Source organism: Rhodnius prolixus, unplaced genomic scaffold, assembly GCF_049639745.1.
Source record: "Rhodnius prolixus isolate KJV_2025 unplaced genomic scaffold, Rpr scaffold_2, whole genome shotgun sequence".
NCBI lineage: Eukaryota > Metazoa > Arthropoda > Insecta > Hemiptera > Reduviidae > Rhodnius > Rhodnius prolixus.
The window spans coordinates 49,821,847-49,840,385 of record NW_027411592.1 but is presented as its reverse complement, the minus strand read 5'-3'; the positions used below and the strand labels follow the sequence as shown (position 1 = coordinate 49,840,385).

Genomic DNA, 18,539 nt, shown 5'->3' with positions numbered 1-18,539 from the left:
TTGTTGTTATAAATCAAAGAAATATCCTAAATGTACTCAGTATTATAAAAAAGTTTTCCGTATGTCATCGATAGTTATGATCCAGCAATCGAGATAGATGCTGATTGAGTAAGCAAATTACTTAACTTTTTGACTCTGAGAATATGAATAGTTCGAAAATTATTTTAAGAAAACCTCGCCTAGTTTTTTTGATAAATTATATATTATTGTTACTCAAATTTAAGTTGATAATTGTCTAGTTATAGTCACATTGGTGCTTTGATTTGGAGAACTGAAGTAACAAAGGATTAAGAGAATCGATTCCTTTTTCTTTTCCCTCCAAGTGTGAAACATCTCTTGACAGTTGTTCAATTCGTTCTATTGTATATAGTATTTAACATTTTCTTGCATGTTTAGCTAGAGTATTTTGTACCTATAGCTTTAATTTATACAAAAATGTTGGGGCTAACAAAGAAAGTACAAATTGATAAGCTTTCGTTTCACGAAGGAATGATAGTGAGAATAAAATTACGAAATTTCATGTAATCTCTATTTTATAAGTTCAATATTTTACTATGTTAATGAAATAATGAAACTATAACAGTTCTAAAGTATAATACTATAAATTTTACGTTTATACAGTTTTTATTTGCTTCAGGACGTACGATAAGGTTGAAATTCATGCCCAACCTAAACTAAACTTTATTTTAGGACCTAATGGAACTGGAAAATCAACATTTTTATGTGCCATTATTATTGGATTGGGAGGAAAACCTAGTATAATAGGAAGATCATCAAATGTGAGTAATCATTTATTAAATTTCAGTGTATTTAAAAACCGATTCATCAAATTCATGTTTGCCTTTACACTTTTCTTTGTTCAAATTTATACTTATTTGTGTTACATGTTATGATATATTTTGTGAGAGTTGGTTTGAAGTTTCCTCAGAGTTGTCCGAGTGTTCAGTTGGGTTGGTAAAGATGAAGTTTATTTTCATGCCTAAATCGTGTGCTGAGTAAACGATTAATTAGAAGGTATTCGATGATTGTCTCTGCCTAAGTAGAATTTAAGTTAAAGAACAGTCATCAGATGAAATATCGTTGAGTGCAGTTGACCAAGTAAAAAATGTCGGTATAGCTTTAAAAGTATGCCTAGTGTGTTTAGTAGTTTTAGAGAAGGAGTCGGTTTGTAAGTTGGTTCAAATAATAGAGCAACAGAAAATTTTTTTATTGTTAAGCACTTGGCCTCAACTCAACGATTTTTACTTGTTCAACGCCATTTCAGATGTACTGCTGTAGTTTGTATTACTTCCATGTTCAGTACCATCAGGGTGGTATCCTGTAATGTTATGTGTATGTGCTTACTGAAATGTGTTTCAGTAATAAGTCCTATCCGTATTTCATGTAGTGAAAAGTTCACTTCTTTAAGTACTTCCACAATCCATTAGCTACCGATAAAAGTGTAACTAACTATTGCCCTCTACTGGTATTTTAATGATGTACAATTTTATTATGACCTAATAGCTTGCAGATTATATTAAAAGAGGATGTGACCAATCGAAAATTGAAATAGAATTATACAATCCAGATGGAATGAACTACATCGTTACGAGATTAATTAGTGCATCCGCTGCTTCATGCTCATGGAAATTACATGGAAAAACAGCAAGTTTTAAACAGGTAAGGTATATTGAGTGTCTCTTTAAATATTTTTCCATTAATTCCTGGCAGGTACTTACTTCTTCTACTTCATCCTATCAGCTTAAGATTTGTTTAAGAATTAAGTTGAAAATTCTGATTTTTCCCAAGATGTGTTTGGAACACTTTTCATCACTTACCCTGTAAGATTAATGTAAAATCCCTTTCGTCTTTAAAAATTAAATAATTAAAATTTTCCCTGATTGTATTGTTTCACACTTGGATGGATTGATTGATTCTTTTTTCTAATTATCCTTAACAATTCAAAATTAGTAAGCTGGAAAATTATTATATATTCTAGAATAAAAAAGTTCAATTTCGAATCTTACTTTACATCTGTCATCTTCTTGCTATTGTAATATTAACAAAAGCATAATTTTTTGGGGCTTATTAATAGCTAGGTCATCAGCGCAAATGTAAAATTAATATTAGTATTGAGTAACAGTTTTATAATTACCTTTTTAATGAACATCAAGGGGCCAAACTTATTTAAAAAGATTTGCAGAAGAATTAAGTGTCATTCAGTTATTTTACTATGACTTCTATTATGATTATCCCATTTTAAAACCCTACTTGTGGATTAGTGGATTAACTTAATTTTTTTCTCATATTGCAGGTAAGTGAAATGATTGATAAATTAAATATTCAAATTAACAATCTCTGCATGATTTTGCCACAAGATAGAGTTCAAGATTTTACTAAAATGAATAAAAAACAATTATTAGAACACACTCAAAAATCTGTTGGTTGGTATAACAAGTTTTTTCACCTTTGTTTGCACAATTATCACTTAAATAAGTCAAAGGCAATTTTATATTCCTTTATATATAGATTATAGAAGGATATATATTGTATCACCTTGGACTCTGGTATAACTTACACATAATAATTAATGCTTACAGGTAATGGAGATATGGCGGAAATTTATGATAAACTATGTACCACTCGTAATAGTGTGAAAGATCTTAAAATAGAGTTAAAAGAAAAAACTCAAAAATATGAGGAAGAGTTACAGATACTGAAAAGGTAATTGTATTAAGTTAGTGTTTCTTCATTATGGCCTTTAGTAATTACATTTTTTTATTAATAGCTATTTCTTGTCTGATGATTCCAGCGTTTTCACAAATTTATTGTTTTCTTCGTGGCCTAATTCATAAAAATTTATTACATCGTTATAAAAAACATCATAATAATGTATAAAACATAATTGTAATTAACTGACTAAAAACTCGCTACTATTAAAAAAAAAATGGTAGGACTGAATTTTAATGTTTGTATAAAGATTAGTTTTATATTGCGAATCCTAGTAAATTTCATTGCAATTTAAGCGTCGAATGGAGGGTAGAGAACTCTAAACGTCTTTAATAATAGTATTTTAAACGACTGATTCCACATTATTTGCATATATTCTAAGGATAGTATACTTCAACCAGGTACGAGTTTTGCGTCGCACATAAAATAATAAAATAGAACAAGGCAAACAGAATACTCGGATTGAGACTGCTAGGAAATTCACAAGTTCAATTTTATCATAATCCTTTATCCAAGCGTTTTACAATGGCGCTACCTATTGATAACAATGGTATCAATTAAAGTGAGATGTGAAAAAAAAGTATTTCGGATTATATTTGTTAAAAATCGTATGAACTTTACGAACAAAAAATGCAAGAAAATACTTCCATTACGTAGGATGTTAAGAATATTCAAGACATCAGATGGGTTTGTTTCAAATGACGGGTCATTTTCAGATGAACATGTTCTCTCACAAAAAAAAAATCATAATCTATCCTTTTAATAGGAAATAGTTTGGTAGTAAAGTACTAATAAATTATTACACTTTTCAGTGTAATAAGACGGCGAAACATTCAGGTTTAAGTACATTATGGGTTTTAACACTTTCAAATGTTTTTTTAATCGTAAAAAAAGTTTTATTATTTAATTCTGATTTTTCATATAGGATGGAAGTAGACGTGAAGAGTTTTCGTGAGAGGCAGGATGCTTTAGATAAAATAGAAATCATGAAAAAGAAAGAAGCATGGTTGGCTTATGAAGAAAAATCAGCAAGTTTCATCCAGGTAGTTTTTTCTTTTTGTTCACAATCTAATGTTTCTTTTCGTTCATTTAAATTCATTTCAAAATCATAAAAATTATCAAGATTCATTAATATAGTTGAAATTTCCAGTTAAATGCAGAATCAAAGAAGTTTCTTAGTCAATATGAAGAATCAAAGCAACATCTGAAGCCATTTTTGGATGTTATTAATGAGGGTCGTAAAAAAGAATTAGCACTATATAGTAAAATTAAGTCTCAGGTAAGTTGAAATATAAGACTAATTGTACTTTTGGAAGTTATAAATCTAAACCAGATAAAGTAATTTTAATATTACGGTAAGAACAAAAGTGGGTTTTATTTTTTATTAACCAGTAAATAGTAGAATGTGAAAAATAATAATTACCTACTGGTTGGTAATTATTGGTTAAGCACATAGGGTGCGTTCCATTAAGCGCTAGATACCTTGAAAAATTACCTTAAATTGAACGTTTACCTGTACTTATATATTTATATAATTTTTATTGAAAGAATTCAATATTTAAGAGTTATTAATTAAAATAATATTAAGCCTTGTCCGATTTCTCGAATTCGCAGGTTGTAGCAAGTCTTGTACAAATAGTTTGGGAGAATGAAATTGGAACATTGCCTTTGATTTTTTTTTTTTTTTTTTTTTTTTTTTTTTTTTTTAATTTAAGGCGCGTCGGCATCTGCGAGACTTACAGATTCATTCTTGTAAACACTGGCCATTTTAACAAAAACCTAAGCCTTGTCTAGTTCAGATCATAATTGGTATGTGACTACTGTTCGCTTTACGATGGGTAGCAGTCCTGCTAGACTTTCCTCCTTACTGTATTTTCTGAGTACCCTTATTTTCATCACCTGGGTCATTTTCCAAAATTTTTGCCAATAACGTTCAATTTCCACACAATTTATTCATTACTGTTACTTTTTTTTTTATAGAATAAAGTATCATCTCAAGCTGAAATGAAGCAGAATGATTTAAAAAAACATTTTCTTAAGATAAAGAACAGTATCTTTTCTGTAAAAGAAGATTTGAAGGCCAAGATTGAAGCTGAAGAGAAAAGGGAAATGGAAATTAACCATCTTAAGGATGAAATAGCCGTAATGGAAACGTCAATTCCTAAAAAAACTGGTCAGTTTTCAGTATAAGTTAATTACAAAATCTAACGTGAACACTCAGTATTTCTCTTACTACAGTTTTTAAATTCAGAATTTTTTAAACATATTTAACGTTATTCAGTTTTTAAATTCTGATATCGTGCTTAGGGAAATGATTTCCCCCACCCAAATTAGAACTGCTATAAAACTGATTTTTCTACATAAATTACTTCGAAAAAAGTTATAGAATGTGATTGTGGTTTAGAGATATGTGTATATATTATGAGTATTTAGATACAGATACATGTATGTTTACTATGTAAATATGTGTGTAGTTTAGAGAAAAATTGTTTGATCCATTTTCGAGAATAGCTGAAACAAGCTAACAGTCCATTCAGTAATATGGCACTTCCGATTAAGGAATTTTATTTTAGTTTACTTGCAAAACTACCAATAGGGACACTACCTTGGATGATTTTTTTTATCTAAAGAGTTCTGTTTATCAACTGGGTTACTTGTAGAGTGCAGGTTTCACTTAATGCTGATTTAAGCGTTCATAAAAAAAAATAGAAAATGGCCTTTTATTCTCTCTGGGTGAGTACAGCTATCCAAAGGGCAAAAATCTCACCCTTTTCTCTGTAGTAGTGAAATCTCCAAGTACTATATTTTTATTTGTCTTTTTTTGTCGTAAAATTTATTTTGCAGAAATTTATTTATTGTACAGTGTGACAGAAAATGCTGACAGGTGTAGCACAGTGAATCTTTATTTTTTGTCCTTACTATTTTCAAACGATTTTCAGAGGATGTTTTATTGCAAGAAATAAAAGAAGTTGAAAAGAAAACAGAAGGTTTACTGCAACAGTTTTCGAAAATGAGGTTGCAAGAAGATCAAATTAGAAGTTATAATACTAAGATTAATCAGCACATGAAAGGTTCTTTACCTATTATTTTTAATTTGTTAGTTTTTTCCCATAAAGTGAATAAATCATATATATAATCAATTGAAGCTCAATTCTAATTTCGCTTTAGTTCTTTAATAATTGAGATAAATTGAATTATTTCATTTCATTTTTAGCATTCTTGTTTCCTTTCAATCTGGCGGGTTTCAAAGTTCAATTTATTTTAGGTTTCATATTAATTGAGATAGAGTGCCATTTCAGGCAGAGCAAGATAAGACTATCAAGATTAGAAAGTAAATAATTCTCTTCATGAACATTAAGTACAGTATCTGAAGGTAGATGAAAATCCGATATTCAGAATGTAGAAAACAAGCATGCTATGATGGATAAAATAAAGTGATATATATTTATGAATTTATTTTATTTTTTTAATTGAATACAAATAATAAAATTTCTATGATGGTTTTGGTTTTTTCGACCGTTGTTGATAGATGATTTTTGGTGAATATCGAGGTGCGGTCTTAAATAAAAACAACTTTTTTGCTTTATACCAACGTTTCGGTAAATTTTACTACCTTCTTCAGGGTATTATAAAAAAAGTTTGTGAAGTTTAATGTAGAGCTACGAGTATATCATCATAACTGTTGATATACATAACTGTTCAACAGTTATGGATGATATACTCGTAGCTCTACATTAAACTTCACAAACTTTTTTTATAATACCCTGAAGAAGGTAGTAAAATTTACCGAAACGTTGGTATAAAGCAAAAAAGTTGTTTTTATTTAAGATCGCACCTCGAAATTCACCAAAAATCATCAATAAAATTTCTTTTATTTAATCAGCTACCGAACACAGAATAAAACAGGCCGAAAGTGTTTACGACAAAAAGTTAGATATATTAAATAATTTTAAAGATTCTAAGGAAGCTTATAATTGGATATCACAAAAACGTGAAATATTTTCGGGCAATGTTTTGGGGCCGATGTTTATTGAGGTAAGGAAAAAATGATAAAATAATTTAATTTGTAAAGTGAATTTGGTGAAAAAACGTATTTTCTTTTTTGTTTGTTTGATTTTTTTTTTTTTTGTAGCTCAATGTGAAAAATCGAGAGCATGCTAAATACGTTGAAAAAGTGATTCCATATAGAGATATTATTGCTTTTATATGTGAGAGTCCACAAGTGAGTAATATCTAATCATTGATTTCTTTGTCTATTTCCTCGTAAGCGTTGTAGATACGCTTATAATATTACACGCTTTTTAGGACACCACTAAATTATTAACTGTACTGAGGGATAGAGAAAAGATGAAAATAAATGTTTTAAATTCAGCTGCAGCAGAAAAGGATTTGAGAGAAATATACCCACCTCCAGTGCCATTAAGCGCCATTAAGTATGCAAAAATTTCACTTTCTAATTTCACATAAACTCGTTAAGGATATGAATTGCTAAGTAGTTCTAATATGGAAAAAGGTTAAAAATGAAGAGAGAGTTTCTTCAAACTCAATTCTAATATACAAAATGTAGCCCATCGTAATCAATATAGGTTTTTTATCTTTCGGCGAGCTGTTAGATATTATTCAAATGCCTTCTTAATATCCAGAGGGCTTTGCTATATATAGTACCTTCATGGATTTTTAGATTTTTCTTAGGCAAATCAATTGCTACATAAGTCCTTGTCTTTCAGCAGGATATCTTTAAATTATGGGATTCTTTCTTTGTAGGATATGATTATTTATCACAATTATACACCTGATCATGTCATTCTAATTTTTATGCCTAAAAATTCTCTTTTTTATGTATTATTACAGAAAGTACGGATTCCACAACTACTTAATTGATTTAGTCGAAGGACCACCTGCAGTTCTCAATTACCTTTGTTCTCAGTTAGGGTTCCATAAAATACCAGTTGGTTCCGAGGCTGTGTTAAATTATAAAGATGAAATACCTAGAAATATTAAGTTATTTTTTTCTAGTTAGTATAACCTGATCACGTTTTTAATAGTGCAATTATTTTTAGATATACAATTCAGATTTATTATTGTGTAATGTAATAATGTGGAATGTAATTTTTTTCGTTTAGAGAATAAACTCGTCCAAAGTAGAACATCTGCCTATTCAGGAGAAAGATTGCAAACAATAATGGAACTCGATGAGCCAAGGTTTCTTGAGTATTCTATTGATCACGATCTTATAAAAACACTTAATCAACAGTAAGTACATTTTTTGAAGGTATAAAAATTGTTACATGGATTTGAGTTTTCTTACAAATAAAAGGAAACATGTTGAGATTTTGATAAAAACGATCATCCTGGTTTATTCCAGTTTTTTTCACGACTTCTCTTATTTATCATCCATATTTTAGTTTTTAGAACAAAAATTATTACAAAATATTATAGTTTTATTTTTATTTGAAATCGAGTTTAAGCACATTTGGAAGGTTTTGAAAGTGCTCTGCTTTCGTAAGAAGTAAATTGATATTACAGTGCATCGTAATGTTTTAAACTAAAAGGCATTCAATTATAGTAAATGTTAAAAATTATAACAAAGAAGAGCAGGGAATTGTTAATCCGAGTTTTATTATTTACAATTACTTTTTGTTGTTGTTTTGTTATTTCGCTGTTTTTTTTTTTTTTTTTTTTGTTTAATATTTTGGTTAAATTTGTTTTTCTTTAGGAAGGAAAATCATATTCGAGATCAAATAGAAGGTCAACAGAACGAATCAAAAATTACGGAGATGAAAAAGTCTGTGGAAATTGAGTTGAATCGTTCTAGAAACACTAAGGCACAACTTTGTAGAGATCTAGAATTTAATAGAGGCGCCAGTGTCCGATTGAGAATGAAACGAGAACAATTGGAACAACTTCAGCAACATACGTTTAATAGAGATGCTGAAGAAATGGCTACAAAAGAGAAAATATTAGTATGTTTTTAAAAATATAGAAATATTCCTTGTTTTTAATTGTGTGAATTACAAGTGAAATGTGGTTTGCAAAGCTCAATAAAACTTTCGTAAGAAAATGTTGAGTTGTTTCAAGGATTTGGAAAAATTCAATCGTCACATTCTGTAGTATTGCCGCTTTAAGAAGCCATTATTCATTTCAGCTTATCTATACATGCTATTGTTTAATAATAATAATAACTGTTTTTTTTTAATTAAGATGTATTTTGACAATCGTCAGTTTAATAGACAAACTTATAATTTTTTTTCCGTCTTTTTAAAAGGATTGGATTAGAAAATTCATCGAAATAAATACAGATTATTATACTGCTTTGAAGGAGTACCATAAATCACAAAACATGGCGAATTTAATGCAATTGGAACTTGATAATCTCACCGCAAAAATTAAAAATGATGAAAAAGAATTGAAAATCCAAGAGGCGCGAAGTTTAAAATTGAAAGTAAATATATTTTCTTTTATACTTTAACTAAATAATAATGCGTTTGTACGCATAATGAAGTAAGATGAAATTGTTTTAGGAAAAAATTGAGAAAATCAAATCTGAATTAGTTAAAGCTAAAACAGAGACTAAGGTTTTCTATGATAAAGCGAAAGAACTGACGGAAGGTCTAGATCCAGATAATCCCCAATTTACAGAAAAGTATCAAAATTCATTCAGAAAACTTCCTAAGAAATTACAAGAATTAAGGGACTATCTTGGCGAAAGTGAAGCAATGATCAGATGCCTGCAAAACAATTTTAACAATAAAGTAAGATATTTGAGTGATCATTACTTAGTTATACTGGGCTCCAATCTCTTTCATTATAAATGAGTTACTGAATTATTTATTATTTCTGTTTATATTGTACCCTTAAATTACTAGTAAAAAATTATTATTTAAATAATTAAATCAAAAGTAGGTATCTTTTGATTTTGACTATTTTCAATAGAATTATACTCCATAAATATTGCTACATTATTTTATATTTTATACATAAATTATTTTTGTTTAGGTACTCTTGGATTATAATAAAAAAAAGTATCTTCTGGAACAGTTATCAAAGAATTTAGAAAATGTCAAAACGAATCTGACAGTTTCTGAACAAGAATGCTTAGATCTAAAAAGTAAATGGCTGCCTAAAATTAAAGAACTTGTAACAATTATAAATGATAAATTTAGTCATAGTTTCTCTTTCCTTGGATGTGCTGGTGGTGTCGAATTAGACCAAGGAGAAAATAAGGTTTGTGTTTAAAAAAACAAAAAATATCTACAATAATAGCCTTTCCTGAAGAATGATTCGTTAGATTATAAAGTTCATTTTTCCTACTTTTTTGACATAGCTTAAAAAAATAAAAAACGAGATTAAGTATTTACATTGCAGGAGGATTATGAAAACTATGGAATTAATATAAAAGTGAAATTCCGAAATGATGCGGACATGTTAATATTGAACCCTTTTACCCAGAGTGGAGGGGAAAAGGCATTGTCAATTGCGGTGTTCTTGTTATCATTGCAGAGTGTGATAAATGTTCCTTTTAGATGGGTGGATGAAATCAATCAGGTAAGTAATGAAAAAAGTCATTTTTTATTTGTATCTTTTTTCTTGAATAAAGTTTTGAAAAGACTTTTCATCAAACTTATTGACGTTTTTGGGTTAATGTAAGATTTTTTTTTGTGTTTTATAAAAACATCAAATCTAGAAAATTCTACTTTAGAAAACTTACGATTTTCTCTTAGTACTAATTTCATGGTCCTAATTGACATTTTTTTTTTTTAAATTCCGAACATTTGAGAGTCGTATTTAATTTTTGCCAACAATTATATCGTTGATAATAGTAAATTACGCAGAAGTGTGTAACCCACCGCAACTAAGATGACCACCAAAAACTGCTCCACAAACAAAATTTTGAATCAAATATTAAAATTACATTATACTGTAAATACTGACTGTTTTAGGCGGAGCTGGAGAGAGTATTCCAACTATTATGTGGAATACAAGATTTAAAAGTAATTTTTATGTATTTAAAAATGTTTCAACATTTCAGGGTACCTTGGCCTCTGTCCATGTGGTATTTTTGATCTCATTAGATTTTATTTGCAAGTTATCCATTACTTAAATAAAGAAAGCAAATAAACAATTTAAAAAAAAAAAAATTCATTTAGAACAAAAAATAGTTTAATTTGGTCCAGTTCCAAAATTTAAGGACAATGGGCCCTTTTAGCTAGTTAAGGTTAACAATTAGTTGTATAACTAATCTAAAAATAATTTATTTTATTTAAAAGCCTAATTTTTTTTCTTTTTTAAAGGGAATGGATGAGTATAACGAAGTAAGCGTTTATTTCTTGATGATGTGTGAAATATCAAACAATCCAACAGCTCAGTATTTTGTAATTACCCCTAAGGTATGTTTTATTTTATAATCTGTACTATTTTTTTTTTTTTATTGTTTTAAGAAATTTCTTATACAAAACAATGAAGTGGGTCTTTTATTTAAGAATCAAATCTTAATTATAAACATAAAGAAAAGAAAGTTCAGTTTAGGAAAATAAACACAAATTGGTGGATAAAAGTTTAAGTAAATATTCCTAATAATAATAGATGTGCGTTTGGTGGGTCTTGATGCTGTTCTTCCAGTGAGAGAGGAGTTAGAATACATAAATTCCCTACATTACATTGTAGTACCATCCTGCTCTTACATCCACTAAAAAAAGTATCGTAATCGTTTCAAATTATTGATGCGTGAACTGATTTAGATTAATAAAGTGACATTCGGTTCGATATTAATTATCTAGATGCGTCTCTTGGGTAACACTACACAGTACTTGATACTTTAGATGGGTAGTTTACCGCATGTATGGGATCTCCTCTAAACGCAGGTTAAAAAAAAGACGGGTCGTTAGAAGTGTTTCATTATATTGCCCGATATAAAGGCAAACTATAAGCAGGGAAATCATATTCAGAGATGGGTAAATATTGTTCGTAAATAAGACTATAGATAGATATATAAATAGGACTGTTCAAAAGGTACAAAAATCTCCTTAACGATAACTAACAGTTCAAAAAGTTAAGTCTAAGGGTTGATTAAACGACAAAAGGTACACAAAGTAGCAAGTACCTAACATTTCATTAATAGTTTAGCCATTTAGAAACGTTCGAAAAAACATATGTTTAATTGACATTTTATAATATTTAAGTAATTTTAATGCATTAAGTTCTCATTACTTTTGTTTAGAATTTATTAAATGTCACAGACCCTTATACTGACCATTTTCATATAAAAAATATTTCTTTAATTAAAGAGTAGCCTACCATATATCGGAGAAGTACATATATCGCAGCGAACTGGTATTCTACAGGACTGCCTAACCACCCCCTCCCCCAAAAGTGCCCTTAATCGAAGTATTACAGAAAAATGTTTCCTATAAAAGTTGTAGAACTATTTGAGAGCTATAATTATACTAAGTTTAAAGAAAATCCAAGAAGCGGTTTTCTAAGAAAAGGTTAAAAAACTGAAAAATCTATTCAGTAAAGTGGTACTTCCGGTGGAGCTATTTTGACCAAAAATTTATGGCAGCTTCCGCTGGTGGCACCTGAATGAAATATCAAATTTGAACTCTGTACGATCATCCGTTCCTGAGATATAGAGGATAAACTCACTACAGAGAGGTAAAGTCAGTCCAAACCTAGGCTATTAAGGACCGATGGGTTAGAAGTTGGAAAATTAATAAGAAAAAGAACAGATTTCCAGGAATCACTGGATCTCTAACCCAACCTGCCTTAGCCGTGATTTTTATTATCTCATTTCTCTCTCTTCTCTTTAACAAGCCGAATGCGATCGGTTTTTGTCGGCATCTTTCGGCTCCATTGACCATGATTATTTCCAATTTAATATCTAATATGCACACTCACACGACTTTCTTTTATTTTTATTTCTAACATGCCGAATGCGATCGGTTTTTGTCGGCATTTTTCGGTTCAGTTGAAAATATCTACATAGTAACAACTTTAGTTCCGATTTAATGTTTATATGACTTACCCACTCACACGACTTTTTGTTATTGCTACATACTTAAGTGGGTTTTCTTATAAACTAACATTTTTAGCAAACCTTAAAAAACTAACCTTAAATTACACAATACATTCTAATGGAACTATTTTAGAAAAAATCTAATGGGCACACTCACACGACTTTAGTAAAGGCATATTTTAGAAAAGGTGGTATTATATTTTGATATTAAGAAGAAATAAATTATTCTTTCTGCGAACATATAACTTGACCATTATTCACGTAATAAATAGAGAATGAAGTTGTACTTTTGATACTTTACTTACATTACTTTTAATTGTGAATCAGCGACTTTGTTTAGTTATTTGTAGCCCTTTTTTGGCTAAAAGAGACCACAAGGTTTTTAAACAGTTTTTGTTTCTTCTACCAAACGTTTAATTAAATATTTTTCAAGCAACTTATCATTCCTATTATTATTTATTTCTTTAAAACTTAAATTGACTTTAAAGAATGGTCATTTATTTCTAATGGCAGAACTAATAAATACAAATTAAAAATTTGTTATTTCAGTCCTTTTTATTTTCAAATTATATTTAAAAAAAAATGTTAAGTACGTAACGGTCCTTTGCACTTTCGAGTACAACCGCTTTGTAAATATTATAATTTGAATCTTATTTTTAAATAGCAACTAACCTTTTATCATAATTAACTAATTCTGTAATTTTCTACGCACGTTTGATTTGTTTACTGCTTTTATGCGTTTGTTTTAGTTGGTGGAAGGAATTAAGATGTCAGCAGATACGACAGTGCATGTGATTTACAGTGGAGAATTTCAGAAAAAAGATGACTGTATAAATTTAGAATACAGTTCTAAAAAACCTGCCAAGATTAGAAAAGTAAATTCTAGTGAATTAAAATGGTCAAAACAGAAATATTTTGATTACCTTGGAATTAAATAGCAAAGAACTAAGTAATAATTTTAACTTTAATCTATCATATTAGAAACAGAAAAAAAGTCTGTGATTCTAAAGAGTTTTATAGATACATGTTCGTAATTAATATGAGTTAAATTTTGTATTTTTAATTTATGTAAGACTATAAAGTTTTGTACGTTTAATTTCGTTTCTATTTCTTTTTCCTATGAAAATACAAAGTTGTTCTGTCAAATTTTGATAGTAGCTTAACGAATTCTGAAATTTAGTAAAAAAAAAAGTGATTTGGACGCTCTAATTTATTCATAAATTCTATCAACTTTTCACGCTCTCTTACTAATTACTTGTCACAACAATCAAATCGGACATTACCAATACAATCTTTTATTTATCACTCGAATTTTTAATGTAAATAAATTAATAGATATCAGTCCTGACTAAAGAAACAAGACATAAGTGGATAATAAAACATTTAGTATTAGCGCATCTTCAAAGTGTCGATAACGGAATTTCATTTCTTCCAACGAATTCTTTTCCAACAATTACGATTATTTAGATAACTTTTCTTCGAAATGTCGCCAATTAGTTGCCAATGGAATAATTCCAATACCCAAACATTTATACTAAAAGTTACTGCCTTAGAGCAAGACACCTACCCATCAACCATTTCTTAACGAGGGCCAATTTACTTCTGTTCCTAAATATAATGATTTCTGGCTTGCTTTAGTTTATCCTTGAATTCGAATAATGTATAATTATTATTATATTTTTAAGTTGTTTAATGTTTGGGCTAACCTGTACTATATAATCTGCATACATAGGTACAATCTATCCTCATATCGCATTTATTACCTAAATCGCTACCAGTTTGCCCAGGGAGTTGATGGTCAAGAAATTTTAATGAATATCAATCAGCATTATTGATGAATACACATCAAAATTTAGGGCAATTTTAGGAGAATGGTGTTGATGGTTAGTCTTTCCTCTAAATGACGTTTCATGCCATTTATTTTTTTACAATATCTGTGGTCTAAGTAAAAAATAATATATGTATTTAAAAAAATTTGAGTACAAAAAGCGTTTGAACTACGAAAGTTTAAAAAGAGAAAGGTCACCCTTAATTTTTTGAAGGTATACTTTTTCCTTTGAAAGTTTTTTTCCTATTACATATTTGAAATAATGTATTACAAGTTTTAATTATAATTTGTAATATATTGTTTTTAAATTAATTCAAGTATCAAGTAATAGAGCAGATAAGTATACCCCTTGTATTAAACGAATGCAAGTCCATTAGAAGTTAATAATGATAAAAATCAGTAGATTACGATGGTACAATCCAAGATAAGGAAGAAGTAATATCCATATGGAATATAAAACCAATGATTTTCGCTTATTTTAATTGAATGCAAAGAAAGTAGCCTTTGACAATTGGAAAACAGATAATGTTTGCTCATTAAAAAAGCTAAGAATAAACAGGCTAAGAATTTTAAGTTTAATGATGTTTCAGCACATAACTTAATGGGAAATATCTTGTTAAAAGAAAAGTGTTTAGAGCCCATGGTTTCAAATTTTCCGTCTTCGACTCCCTTACTACCAAAATCTACACTTCTGTTCAGTCTCTTTTTTTTTTTGTTCTAGTAGTTGATCAATTGTAGATTTATTCTACATTTTACCGCTCTAGTAATTTGAGTAAAATTTAAAAAAGAGGGAGATAAGTTATTTTTTTAGAATTAGGAATCAATTATAAGGTTTTATATTTTTTAAGGTTTAAATTAATTTAAAACAACATAACAGTATATTGCACATATACACAAATTAGTTTGTTTGCTATAGAAGAGAGTACAATGACATTAAGATAATTTACAAATATATTTACAATTTGTATATAAATATCTATTATTATGTACATTAACATTGCAGTAAATTATTATTTTCCTTTACTTTATATTAAACTTTATTTATCACTGATTGATAAGAGTGCCTACATAATTTATATAAATTATTATTCTACAATTCCTAAAAGTCAGAGTAACATCACAGAGTAAGCACCTCTAATGAGTAATGAAAATAATAAAATAAAGTATAGACAGACTAATGTCTTTGATTAACTGAAATCAAATGAAAACTTTACAATATTTTATTTGATTAGCCGAAATCAAATGAAACACCTCACATTTTTTTTAAACATAAAATTACAATATATTACATTCAAAAAGAGAAAAATTATATGTATAATATTTACAATTTCTTTTATTTCAATATTAAACTTATTATTGGTAAGAAAGATAACTTACTAATCTATCAAACAGCTTACTGAAGGTTCAGCAAAAGGTGTATATTTTTAGTGTACACTTGGTGAGATTAATTTATTTCTAGCTATACTTTCTTTCTTAAGCATTGATAAATATATCTTGATTATTGCAAATTTTATTGTTTTTTTTTTGAGAGCTTGAAGGCTAGAATGAAAAACTAGTTTGTTGGTTTGTTAAGTACGCTTGGGTTAATGATGGGATGACTCAATATCATCCCCATCTTGTCCTCATACACCTTCACCTCGCATTGAACACATTAAAATTGATTCTTGAGAAAGTTCATCCAATGATGATGGTTCAGACACTGTAAATTTTTAGGTTACATTATTATTAAATACGAACTATGGGTAGAATCTTGATTGGACCAGACAAGAGAAATGGTTAAATAGAGATAAATATTTTGTAAGATGTGGGATGTGTGCATTGCAATTATGAAAATAAAACATAACTTTGCTGAACACAAAATTTAAATGAATATAATAATTTTAAAGACTTACAAGTATGTTGAGACTGATAAGCTGGCGAAGTTTTAGAATGATGTTGAAAAGAGTATGTCAACTGCAAGTTTATATGCCTTCCAAAAGGACTAGTTTCGCCTAATTCTCTACCTAAAGGACCTTGTCCATTATTTTGATGACCTGCAAAGAAGAGAAGTTGTTTAAAGGCAATGAAATATAGGAAGAAGAAAGGGAAAACAAATAATGTCTATATCTACAAAAATATTCCCGATTAAATGTAAAAAACGTTACATGAAATTTGCTAAAAATGTAATTTGACAGCAGCACATTCTGCATTTTATAAACTAGAAAAAAAATGATACAAATGTTCCAATTTCACAACTGAAATATCCTAGAATATGAAAAATGGAGGCGACTAGCAAACACACTACTGTTAAATTCTCAAATTCATTTGATAAAATCCAAAGTCTAGACCGGGAATCGAACCCAATACCCTAATACTGTAAGTAATGTTTTTTTTTCTCCAGTAGTTATCAATTGTGGATTTATTCTACATTTTACTGCTATTTGAGTAATATTTAAAAAAGAGGAAAAAAGTTAATTCATAGCTTTGCAGTCTCTAACCGCCCAGCTAGCGTTGCGCCTCTCTTCAACGACTTGTTTCATATTATATATTATAATTATGCAATTTGTATTGAAGCAAAATGATATCGTAGCAAGATAATATAGAAAACAAATGATGTCTGGATTAGAGAGAGTATTAACCATTCAACAACTAAAATTAATTTGCAAAAGTAAAAACTTACATTGAGAATTTTTCATTTTTCCAGTGTGTAGATGTTTTTTCTGTCTTGCTCTCGAGTTTTGAAACCAAACTTGTGTAACCCTTTTCGAAAGACCGGTTATCTGTGCTATCCTTTCTAAATCTTGACCATCAGGATTGGAATCCAATTGAAAATTTGCTTGCAGAACTTGTAATTGTTCCTCGGTAAAAGTGGTGCGCACTCGTTTGGCTTTGCTTTTGTTATGGTATGATTCAGAATCTCCTCCCTCTAAATCAAATAAAGAAATCATTGTTGAAAATAAGAGAAAATTATAGTGATTTTAAAAGCCTTACATTTTACTTTATCAATAAAGTCAAATCACAAAATACTTGGATTTATTTGAATAATTTTATTAAACCTTATTCGTATAAATTAATAAATCTGTTGCAAATAAAAAAACGAAGTACTAGTAATAGATTATGTGTAGATTGTACTACTCGGTGGTTAACCACAAAAGGTGGAAATAAGAAAGTGTGATTAATACGATTACTCATGTTCCCGTACTAAAAATGGGTATTTGAAAAAGTTTAAGAATAAAATGTTAAGTTGATGGGGAGTATTGAGTAATTTTCTACTTAAAATGGCAGCTTTATAAAAGGACTGACGTTATTGTTGGTGCAGTAATTACTTGAAGGAATGGGCTCAGATTGATGGAAACTAGAAAACATTTAAGTATACAGACAGGAAATTCATTTTAAATGGACATGTAGTTGTTGTAATAAAATTAAAGCTAATTTAGATAATCGCATCTCCCTTTTAGAATGTCTGCGATTATCAGCAGACTCCCCCATAGTTTGAAAGGCTGGTATACTCAAGTAATGGCTTTTTTAAAGTGTTTATAGATGATCCTAATTATTCCATTTGTATTCCCAAACAAAATTTTTCGATTGAGTGAAAACTTTAAAAAAAAAAAACTCGTAAGATAAATTTTATATTCTAAGAAATCAGTTAAAGTTCAGACAGGTTATTAAATTTCTGTTAATTGTTTTTGGTGACTGATTCATTAATTCAGAAGGGAGAAAGAATAATGCCAACTTTTTTTTTAATTATATTGCCGAGCTTTCGACCTACGGACTGAACAGCTGTGTCTCCTACATTAACCGCCTTTAGGTTCGTTAGAACGCTGTATAGAGAAGGAATAGTCTCCTCAATTCACTAGAATATTTCTATTTCTGTACTTGGTAATTAACAATTAAGCCAATACTATGTTTAACCCAAGGGTCTATTTTGAAATCTAAGAAGTAAAAACCATTGGAAAAAGTGGTACATTTCTCCTAAATTCACTGGGAAGTGAATGTTTCTGAAGTTGACAG

The 18,539-nt window shown here is 29.0% G+C and overlaps 2 protein-coding genes across 6 annotated transcripts in view; one reads left to right on the top strand and one right to left on the bottom strand.

Annotated features, from left to right (window-relative positions):
- Positions 1 to 184: 184 nt before the first annotated feature.
- On the top strand, positions 185 to 13,817 carry SMC5 (structural maintenance of chromosomes 5). 4 transcript variants are annotated; one of them, XM_074119769.1, is made up of 21 exons: positions 185 to 521; positions 638 to 779; positions 1,504 to 1,659; positions 2,294 to 2,423; positions 2,580 to 2,703; positions 3,635 to 3,752; positions 3,860 to 3,988; positions 4,690 to 4,882; positions 5,649 to 5,780; positions 6,593 to 6,744; positions 6,842 to 6,931; positions 7,015 to 7,142; positions 7,561 to 7,724; positions 7,833 to 7,962; positions 8,426 to 8,672; positions 8,975 to 9,151; positions 9,231 to 9,461; positions 9,706 to 9,933; positions 10,075 to 10,254; positions 11,001 to 11,096; positions 13,471 to 13,817. In XM_074119769.1, the coding sequence occupies exons 1-21, from the start codon at positions 436 to 438 to the stop codon at positions 13,657 to 13,659; spliced, it is 3,222 nt and encodes a 1,073-aa protein (XP_073975870.1). In that variant the 5' UTR covers positions 185 to 435; the 3' UTR covers positions 13,660 to 13,817. The 4 variants fall into 4 exon arrangements, with proteins under 4 accessions (XP_073975870.1, XP_073975869.1, XP_073975871.1 ...); XM_074119768.1 differs by having other exon boundaries at positions 189 to 521; positions 1,504 to 1,664; positions 2,299 to 2,423; XM_074119770.1 differs by having other exon boundaries at positions 201 to 521; positions 691 to 779; positions 1,504 to 1,664; positions 2,299 to 2,423.
- Positions 13,818 to 15,404: 1,587 nt separating this feature from the next.
- Positions 15,405 to 18,539, bottom strand: part of Awh (LIM/homeobox protein arrowhead) — a 66,579-nt gene continuing 63,444 nt past the window's right edge. For both annotated transcript variants that reach the window (XM_074119773.1, XM_074119772.1), the window contains exons 4-6: positions 17,209 to 17,454; positions 16,442 to 16,582; positions 15,405 to 16,248 (exon numbers count right to left, since the gene is read on the bottom strand). In XM_074119773.1, coding sequence (XP_073975874.1) covers positions 16,172 to 16,248; positions 16,442 to 16,582; positions 17,209 to 17,454 — 464 coding nt within the window. In that variant the 3' untranslated portion in view covers positions 15,405 to 16,171. The remainder of the gene's footprint in view (positions 16,249 to 16,441; positions 16,583 to 17,208; positions 17,455 to 18,539) is intronic.